General features: G+C 50.7%; 1 protein-coding gene across 2 annotated transcripts; it reads left to right on the top strand.

Moving 5' to 3' along the window:
• Positions 1 to 312: 312 nt before the first annotated feature.
• Positions 313 to 2302, top strand: LOC123134348 (UPF0481 protein At3g47200). 2 transcript variants are annotated; one of them, XM_044553617.1, is made up of 2 exons: positions 313 to 1043; positions 1382 to 2302. In XM_044553617.1, the coding sequence occupies exons 1-2, from the start codon at positions 435 to 437 to the stop codon at positions 2108 to 2110; spliced, it is 1338 nt and encodes a 445-aa protein (XP_044409552.1). In that variant the 5' UTR covers positions 313 to 434; the 3' UTR covers positions 2111 to 2302. The 2 variants fall into 2 exon arrangements, with proteins under 2 accessions (XP_044409552.1, XP_044409551.1); XM_044553616.1 differs by having other exon boundaries at positions 1379 to 2302.
• The last annotated feature ends 8283 nt before the right edge of the window (positions 2303 to 10585 follow it).

The following is a 10585-nucleotide window of genomic DNA, read 5'->3' as shown; positions in this document are numbered from 1 at the left end:
CACCGACTCCCTCATCTGTGTTCCCGGATGGATGCGGTGCGCGGGTCAGAGACGCCCTAACTCGTTGGTGATGGACCCCTAAAAAACAGTTCCCGCGTCTTTAGTTTATTCTGCTTCTTTTACTCAGATCCGTGTGTCTCTTTTACCGGCCTGCTCACCATCTCACGATCATCTCTCTTTTCCGAAAGCCTACACAATCTGCAAGCATCACTCATCCCACCTCGTCTCTGTCAGAGTGCTGGTTCGTTTGTGCTGTAAAGACCCCCCTTGAGACCACGCTACTTCTTTATTCGCTTCGATTCGACGGTCTGGATCTATACATTCCAACACCTGCAGTGCAGGTGTGCGACACACAGTGGTAAGCACTAGGCTCGCTCCTGTTGCATGGCGCTGCAATTCATGACACTAGGTGCTTAAGTTTGCAAGTGACTCAGATGGCGTCTCGCCGGAGGGTTGAGGAGAGCGTGTGGGTGGCGGACGTGGATGCGGCGCTGAGCGACCATGACCCGTCGACGGAGGCAGCGCAGTGGCAGTGGCACTGCATCTACCGCGTGCCAGCGTGCATCAAGCACCTGAATCTCAAGGCCTACCGGCCGCAGGTGGTGTCCCTGGGCCCTTTCCACCACGGCGAGCCGCACCTGCTGCCCATGGACGCGCACAAGCGCCGCTCGCTCCTCCACTTGCTCCGGCGCGCGCGCAAGCCGCTGTCAGAGTTCGTAGCGGCCGTGGCCGGCGTGGCGGAGCAGCTGGAGGGTGCGTACCAGGGCCTCGCCGACGACCGGCGATGCGGCCTCAGCTGCGAGGAAGAGAGGAGGGAGAGGTTCCTCGAGATGATGGTCACCGACGGGTGCTTCCTGCTGGAGGTGATGAGGATGGCGTCCGGTTTCGAGGTGAACGACTACGCGCCCAACGACCCCGTCTTCAGCAACCACGGCCTGCTCTACAACGTGCCCTACATCCGCCGCGACATGATCATGATCGAGAACCAGCTGCCGCTCCTCGTCCTCCACAAGCTCCTCGCCGTCGAGACCGGCAGAGATGAGGTAGTAACTAATTAAGCCATGCATGAGACAGTGCATGCATTCTTTAACTTTACTTATATTTCGCTAGCGAATTAACAAAATTATTATACAGTAGAAAAGAGTAAAGCTGAACAGAAGATCCAAACATCAAAGTGTAGCCAAATGGTTCTTTATTCCATTGCTCCATTGCAAGCAATGTAGTTGATGCTTTACTTTCTGGCTTGTAGTACAAAAAAAGTAAAAAATCCAAGTGCACCACTTTAGCTTTTTGCAAGTGCTATGTGCTGATAGATCTCACACTGAAGTCGGCCTTTGCCATGATTGTACCTAATGGTACGGACGGACGTTATTGGCAGCAGAACGAGGACTTGATCAACCGGATGGTGTGGCGGTTTCTATCCCCGGCTGCTTGGCCTCCGGCGACCGGCGTCGGACTGGCGCTCCACCCGCTAGACATCCTCCGCCGGAGCCTGCTCTACGGCCCCACGCAGACGGCTCCCCCCGCGCCTCCGGATTACGCGGTCGCGGACGACATCATCCGGTCCGCCGAGGAGCTCTACGAGGCGGGCGTTCGATTCAAGCGGAGCCGGACGAGCAGCCTCCTGGACATCAGCTTCCATCGCGGCGTGCTCCGCCTGCCGGCCATCGTGGTTGACGACACCACGGAGTACATGCTGCTGAACCTGATGGCGTTCGAGCGGTTGCACGCTGGCGCCGGCAACGAGGTGACCGCCTACGTCTTCTTCATGGACAACATGATCGACACGGCGGCGGACGTGGCGCTGCTGACCTGCAGGCGGATCGTCCACAACACGGTGGGCAGCGACAAGGCGGTGGCGAAGCTCTTCAACGGGATGTCGAGGGACGTGGTGTTGGAGCCGCAGAGCGCGCTGGACGACGTGCACCGGCAGGTGAACGCCTACTGCCGGAAGAGGTGGAACCGCTGGCGCGCCAACCTAGTGCACACCTACTTCAAGAGCCCCTGGTCGTTCCTCTCCCTCGCCGCCGCTATCTTCCTCCTCGGCATGACCATCATGCAGACAGTCTACACCGTGCTACAGTTCTACCAGGATGCCAGCACCAGCTAGCTTATATCTAGGCATCTAGCTATAAGTTCCACTTCTACCTTGTTCGATTTACTCCTGATATTTGAGTGAAGCGTGTTTGATCACGGTGTGGCTTTTATCTATAATGTTTTAGTTGCATCAGTTCATGACTCTGATGACATTGCTCATATGATGTCGTAGAAAAATGAGAATAATATTTTGATCCGTGTTCAACTTACCGGGTAGCTCTTGTCCTCATCCCTGGGGTAGTATAGAATACCACTCCCTCTTATCTATATTAATTATCGCTGATTTAGTACAACTTTAAAGAGTACTAAAAATAGGTCCCCACAACATGAACAAGGCAATCAATTATACATAAATTTCTAGGATGTGGCTAGCGCTCACTCGCTCAGTCGACTCATATTTAACAAAAATTTCAGTCCATCAACACTATTGAACCAGGCTGGTTTGATTTTTCCACCGCAAAGGTTGTCACTTGTTATTCTTTTTTTACTAGTCTTGTCACCGACGAACGTTTGTGGGCCGGAAGGCTTATATGGGAATCAGAGTCTAGGGTTACAAGTTCTAATTCGGTTAGGAAGCATCCTTCGGACGCAAGTTGTCGTGTCTTGTACTCCAAGCCTTCCAGCCCACCACGTTGTGAGGCCATGGCCCGAGTTGATTGGCCCATGACATAACCGACCTAGGGGCCCCAGGTTAGCTCCTGGTAAGGTGAAGCACCCATGGGGCGTAACACCTTCAATAGCCCCTGAACTGGTCTTTGGATCCGGCTGCTTCCTGGTCAGTGTTGATCTGCTGGCGCCGGCATGTGCAGGCTTATCGAAGCCGAAGCCGGTTCATGAAGCTTCCATGTTCTTGAATTGTTGATGTAGATAGCCAATCTTCACGGCAAGTCATCCCATGAAGCCTGCTATTGCAGGTTGATTCCTACACAACACTTGTGAAAATTCCCAAAATACAGAGCTTTGGTCATGAGGGGACAGGACCAGGCTCTAACACAACTAATCGAATCAGACCACCTTAGTCGTGCGTACTGTTAGTCAAAGCGTCGTGAGCGAAGGTTCGTGGACCCCACTCATGGATCACTGAAAGATCATGCACTAGATGCTCATGAAACAATCCCATCAAGTATGATATTTGCAACACCGGGAGGGAGGGGATCCAATGTGTTGAGCCAATAGTGTTTCGGTAGACTTGCAGTCAAGTTGCTGGATGGCAGTGGCGGAGCCACCTCCCGGCGACCCTGGGCAGCTGCTCGGGCTCTGCCTAGGAACTCCCATTTGATTATAGAAGAAGATGAAGAACTAATCATCAGTTTTAGTGGGCAAAAGCCCATGAACCACATCCCTTTGTATTTTGCCCCGGCTCCATAGATTAGCTAGCTCCGACACTGCTGGATGGTGCTTGGAAGCAACAAGGTTGGCCATGTAGCCTTCAATTAAATGATGCGTGGGACTTTAGAAAAAAACATCATGGAGTGGCTTCCTTCTCGCGTGCTAGATGGCCCATAGAGTAACTAAGATAGTTACCAAATCTATATGCGATATAGAATCATTCAAAGACAACATCCACCTTTTGGCATCTGGCTCATTGGTTTGGTGCATCGATTCAACCAAATCTGAATCATCAAGTGCTCAAACACAACATGACATGTTACACTCAAGTAAAGAATATCTCCACGAATCCTTCGAACCGCTAAGGCTACAATTACTGTCCGGCAACATGTGCCTATGATGAAGGAGATTGGTCACAGGCATGGAGTATTGGGCAAGTTGCTGCAAGAACATTTCTAGCGTCGATGGTACTTGTACTTTCCACATCTTGGTCCACGTTCGCTGCTCTGCCTCCAAGTTCAATGTGTCTCCAGATTCCTCTAGCCACGCCTCCCGTCGAAGCTTTGTGGCCATGAGCATTCAATAGGCTTACCAAACGGAGAGCACACCCTTCCTTTCAAAATTCAAAGACCAAAATGAACCACCTGGTTAGTGCGCAAGGGAATTGAGAGGATCACCTCGACATATGCTACAATGAAGGTCACTTGGATCTTTTCCAGGTTCCAGGCTGCAGAGTTTTGTAAGATGAGCTCACTAACCAGCCGTGGAGGTTTCTCAGAGATGGCACATGTTATAGTCTCGGGGTAACCAGTTGTGTTGCCACTTGTCAGTAGTTTTCCCATCCCCGATCCTTCAAATGAGACCTTGAGTGAGAATTTCTCCTTCTCTGGAATCGATCGACATATTTGTGTTGGAGAATTCCCTAATTGTGCTTGTAGGAAATCATGTGTTGTTTGCTTGTAACATCTTTTCAACTCGACTGCTTTTTCACTTCCTAGTAACTATGCTCTTAACTGACTAGTAATAGTGTAACCAACAACCCTGCTCAGGTTCGAGGTTGTCTACATCTCGCTTGTAGGGAGGTGTATGGGACGCTCGCTTACAACACAATTAAATGGGTTGGGCCCAAGTTTCTACTCCCCTAGCTCTTGCCGAACCCACAATATAGCACAACATAAGTACATTTTTTCTTCCCTTTTCCCACCTTTAGTTTTGTTTATTTTTTCGCTATTAAAAATATATTTTTGGAAAATAGGCTATTTTTACGTATTTTTTTTTAAAAAATCGTGTAGCTTACACAAGTGTTCATGTAGTTCAGAAAAAAAGTTTGTTCTTGAATTTTTTCACAATGTTCATGCATCCGAGAAAAAATGCTCATGAAGTTTTAATATAGTGTTCGTACATTTACAAAATGTCGTTAACATCTAACAAAAATGTTCATCCCATTTCAAAAGAAAAATCAAACATTTATTTCATGATTTTTTTAATGTTCATGAAAGTGAAAATTTTGTTTGCGCAGTTCAAAGTAAATGTTCATAACATATATGAAAGTATTGGTGCCATTTTTTTTCACAACACTCAAAATAAGTTTATAAATGAAAAAAATGTTCATGGTAAAAACAATAATTTGCGCAACTTTTAAAAATATTTGCACCATCTAAAAAACACTAAAAAATGTTCATGAAAATATATAAAAATTTCCGTGCAATATTTAAAAAGATGTTCATGGCATGTAAAAAGATGTGCATACACTAAATCGATGGATTAAAATAATTCATCAATTTGGGAAAAAAAGATATTAAAAAAATGAAATGGAAGACTGGAAATGAAAAAAATGAAGAGAAAATGAAAAATATGAAAAGAAATACGGAAAAACTGGCAGAGAAACAAGTAAAGAAAAGGGACTGCTATGCGTCAGCGGGGATCTTTTGAAAGATCTGCCGCCTCGCGAGTCGTTGGATGCTCCAGCGGCTCAACGTCCTCCTCTACTTCACAACACATATCTTGTTGCAGAAACACTTGCAACAAAGGTCATATTACAGAATATATTTTTGCAACATAGGTTGTGTTGTAGGATTTTTTTTTTGCAACCGAGTTCTTATCGCAGATATTGTTTTCAACAGAGCTTTTGTTGTAGAGTTTTCTGCAACTGAGCTGATGTTGGCAAAGCGTGTCTAAGTTGTAGTCGTTGTTCGCTGCTATGGTTTGCAACACCGCTGTTGTTGCAAGATAAGGTAAAGGGGCATGTGGTAGGCAAGAGAAATAATGAATGTGTGTGAGCATGCGTGGGGACGCATGAATCAAGGACGATCCAATGGCTGCACAAGTGGCACAACTCCCTGTGCGATCAGCCAGCAGAGCAATGTTTTTTCCAAAAAGAAAAGAAATAAAATGGGAAATGATACGGTTCAGCCGGCGGATTATCACACTAATATCTTCCGCATTGATTGCACTCCCACGTGTGATGGTGGACCTGGCTCCCCATGATTTCTACTTTCTGCAACAAGGCTTTTGTTGCAGAAAAACTATAACAACACCTCTGTTACAAAAAATAATTAAATTGCAACAAGGTCTCTGTTGGAAAGAAAATTGTAACAAGACCTTCATTGTAAAAAAATGCAATGAGACCTCCGTTGCAAGAAATAAAACTGTAACAAGACCTCTATAGCAAAAACAAATCTGCAACTTGACCTATATTTTCCAAAAAAAATTGCATCATGATCCGAGTTGCAGAAAATTACCGCAACACGAGCTTTGCTGCAATGGAAGAGGGTTACGCTCGGCCACTCAATTCGCCAGATCCGATATCGCGTGAGGGGGCAGATGTTTCAAAAAGATCCGTCGGCCAACGCATAGCAGCGCCCAAATAAAATTGACAAGGAGCTTCCTCAACTGCTAAAAACCGAGTAGAAGGTTTGTTAAAACCAGAGGCCAGATAAAAGGCCAAAATCAATATTTTGACCTTGTCAAAAAATTGAGGGGCTCTTCCAGATGGAGTGGTGGACAGCACAAAGGTTGATGTCGTCAGCCCAGGTTCGAGTCCCTCGTCTCCTATAAAAATAAGACGGGGGGGGGGGGGTCCTTCCCTCTGTTTTCGTTCTTTTTTACCTTGTCAAAAAAATTAGAATAAAATAAACTTCTCTGAATTTTAATCTGACTCTTTCCAGAAACGCCACGAACCTGCCCTACGTAGAAACGTCAAATCATCGCGCGTTGCTGGCCTGCCGGCGTGGCAGTCCTAAACGATAAGCTCTGCCGCGTTTCTGCAAACGCCATTGGTCATGGCGTTAATGGCCAACTTAGAAACACAGACCTTGGCGACGTAGGAACAGTAGCAGCTGCGGCCGGTGCACAGATGCTTGTTGCTTCACCGAATATGCATACAAGTCGGTGGCAGGAGAAGCCACGGCTAGCTCGCGCGCTGTCTTGAGTACGGGCATCGCCTGCTGTATCGGAGTTTGGCCTAGCGGCGTACCAGCACCCAGAGTTGCAGGCGAGCCCGGCGGTGGCGGCGGCAATGACGACGGCAATGGCGGTGAGACATGGGTTTTGTTGGAATACACCTAGAAGGCCGGCAGCTCATTATCTCACACGTCGCTATTTCTATTTAACAACTGGCCCTAGTCTCACGTTGCATGGCTGCATGTGCTTTAGCTAGGTATAGTTGAGTAGCGGATGTTGAGTATATGTGTTGTGCATATCTGTGTATTGGGTCCACCTTCTAATTCCTTGTATAGTTGAGATCGTGGTTCATCTTTTGTACATCATATATACGTGCATTTGCACCTGAGGAATACAACGTGTAATTCTCACATCATACATGGTATCAGTTTCCGGGTTCTAACCCTAGTCTTCCGCCGCCACCGCCGCCGCCGCCGCGTGTCTCCTCTGCGCCGCCGCCGTCGTCTACGCGCCGACCGCCGCTCCTTCCTCTCCCTGCGTGCGCGCTTCCCCATCCGCCCGCTAGCCTTGCATCTCTAGCCCCGCCCGAGCGCTAGCCCCGCCTGTCGCCAGCCCCGCCAACTAGCCTCGCGTCGCTAGCCGCTCGCCTTGCTAGCCACTTCGCCCGCCCGCTGCTCCCTCGCTGCATCACCCGACGCTAGCCACTTCGCCCGCCCGCTGTTGCCTCGCTGCATCCGTTATTGCCTCGCTGCATCGCTCCCCTCGCTAGCCACTTCGCCCGACGGCTGCTGCCTCGCTGCATCGCCAACTCGCCCAATGCAGGGGGGGGCTTTGCTTTGTTTTCATTCTTTTTTACCTTGTCAAAAAAAATTAGAATAAAATAAACTTCTCTGAATTTTAATCTGACTCTTTCCATAAACGCCACGAACCTGCCCTACGTAGAAACGTCAAATCATCGCACGTTGTTGGCCTGCCGGCGTGGCAATCCTAAACGCTAAGCTCTGCCGCGTTTCTGCAAATGCCATGGCTCATGGTGTTACTGGCCAACATAGAAACACAGACCTTGGCGACGTAGGAACAATAGCAGCTGCGGCCGGTGCACAGATGCTTGCTGCTTCACCGAATATGCATACATGTCGGTGGCAGGAGAAGCCACGGCTGGCTCGCACGCCGTCTTGAGTACGGGCATCGCCTGTTGTATCGGAGGTTGGCCTAGCGGCGTACCAGCACCCAGAGTTGCAGGCGAGCCCGGCGGTGGCGGCAGCAATGACGACGGCAACAGCGGTGAGACATGGGTTTTGTTGGAATACACCTAGAAAGCCGGCAGCTCATTATCTCACACATCGCTATTTCTATTTAATAACTGGCCCTAGTCTCACGTTGCATGGCTGCATTGCTTTAGCTAGGTATAGTTGAGTAGCGGATGTTGAGTATATGTGTTGTGCACATCTGTGTATTGGGTCCACCTTCTAATTCCTTGAATAGTTGAGATCGTGGTCCATCTTTTGTACATCATATATACGTGCATTTGCACCTGAGGAATACAACGTGTAATTCTCACATCATACATGGTATCAGTTTCTGGGTTCTAACCCTAGTCTTCCGCCGCCGCCGTCACCGCCGCGCGTCTCCTCCGCGCCGCCACCGCCATCTACGCGCCGACGGCCGCTCCTTCCTCTTCCTGCGTGCGCGCTTCCCCATCCGCCCGCTAGCCTTGCATCTCCAGCCCCGCCCGAGCGCTAGCCCCGCCCGTCGCCAGCCCCGCCAGCTAGCCTCGCGTCGCCAGCCGCTCGCCTCGCTAGCCACTTCGCCCGCCCGCTGCTGCCTCGCTGCATCACCCGACGCTAGCCACTTCGCCCGCCCACTGTTGCCTCGCTGCATCCGCTATTGCCTCGCTGCATCGCTTCCCTCGCTAGCCACTTCGCCCGACGGCTGCTGCCTCACTGCATTGCCAACTCGCCCGATGCCGCTCGCCAGCAGCTCGCCTCGCTAGCCGCATCGCTCGCTTCACTCGACTGTTGTTGTTTCCACCCCGCATCACCTGAGCCGCAGAGCCACCTTGTCATGTCGTCCGTCACCTGCTCCGCATCTACCAACTCCAATCCGTTCGACGACGCCAACCCTCCCAACATAAACGACATCCGCAACCTCAACATCTTCGAGCGGGTGCCCGTTCGTCTCTCTCAGGCGGACTCCTCCTACTAAATGAGGAAGACCTACTTTTCCCTTGTGTTCCGGGAGTATCATCTCATCGACCACGTGGACAACACCGTCGACTCCAGCCTCGTCCCCGAGTTCCATGACTGGTCCACCATCGACACCACGATCATCCGCTGGTTCTTCCTCACCATCTCGCCGGACCTCTTCCAGACGGTCGTGCAGGACGGTGATGATGTCTGCGCCATGTGGACCAAGCTGAACGGGCTCTTCACCGACAACCAGCTCCAGCGTCGTGTTTTTTTTGCAGCAAGAGTTTTTTGGGTGCCACTAGGACAACACCTCCGTCGATGACTATTGTCACTGCCTGAATACTCTCGCTGACAAGCTCCGCGATATTGGAGCGAGGATTGATGATGACCTCCTCCTCAGCACGCTCACTGCCGGGCCCAACAAGGACTTCGGTAACCCCGTGCTACCTCTTGAGCATGCGTTGGTTTTACCTTGAAGAGGAAAGGGTGATGCAGCAAAGTAGCGTAAGTATTTCCCTCAGTTTTTGAGAACCAAGGTATCAATACAGTAGGAGGTTACACGCAAGTCGCCTTGTACCTGCACAAACAAATAAGAACCTTGCAACCAATGCGATAAAGGGGTTGTCAATCCCTTCATGGCCACTTGCAAAAGTGAGATCTGATAGAGATAATAAGATAAATATTTTTGGTATTTTTGTTGTATAGATTGAAAAGTAAAGATTGCAAAATACTAAACGAGATGCAATGTAAGTAAAAGAGATATAATACGATGGAAAAGGGACCCGGGGGCCATAGGTTTCACTAGTGGCTTCTCTCAAGATAGCATATCTTAGAGCATCTCCAGCCAGGCCCTCAAGAAGCCTACCCAGGCGCATTTTTAAACGTCGGCGGGAAAAAAACAACCCACTCGGGGTCTCAGGAACTAGTTTTGCGCCGGTTTTGAGGAAACTTACGGCCGGCGCACGCAAGGCGAACCCAGCACGCCGGGGAGCAGCTGGGAGCGCCGGCGCTATAATTTAACTACAAAAGGCCCACAGTCAGCCTCTCTAGTCTCCCTCTCCTCCTTTTTCCTTGCTAGGCCCACCACATTGTGCATGCAAAAGAAGACAAAGCTCTCTCCTCTCTCTCCCGCATGCCCTGCTGCCCCCTTCTCCTCGCTCCTCTACTCTCTCTCCTCTCTCCCCTGCTCCTCGCTCTGGCGAGCCGCCCCTTCCTCCTCCCCTTCCTTGCCGCCCTGGCTCTCGGATGCGTCGGAGGCCTGGGCGTCCGCGGCTGGCTCCTGGCTGACCGCCTTGGGCTTGTGGCGAGACGGCGTCGTGGGCGCCCAGGGAGGGGAAAAGCTCGACGTCCCGCGGCAGCGGCGGCGACCACCTAATCATCTTCGTCCCCAGCGGGGCGAGGAGAGGCTTGCTCGCGGGTGTGGACGAGCTCCTCCTCTGCCTGAGCTCCTCCTCCTCCGCCCGAGCTCCTCCTCCTCCTCCACCACGCGTCCTTCTCCAACGCCATGCCCTCGCCTCGCCGCGCCCGGCACGCCGCCGCCCTTGCCTCGCCGCGCCCGGCACGCCGCC

The sequence above is a fragment of the Triticum aestivum genome, chromosome 6B, assembly GCF_018294505.1.
Source record: "Triticum aestivum cultivar Chinese Spring chromosome 6B, IWGSC CS RefSeq v2.1, whole genome shotgun sequence".
NCBI lineage: Eukaryota > Viridiplantae > Streptophyta > Magnoliopsida > Poales > Poaceae > Triticum > Triticum aestivum.
The sequence above is the reverse complement of the archived record's forward strand: the minus strand, read 5'-3'. Positions and strand labels throughout refer to the sequence as shown.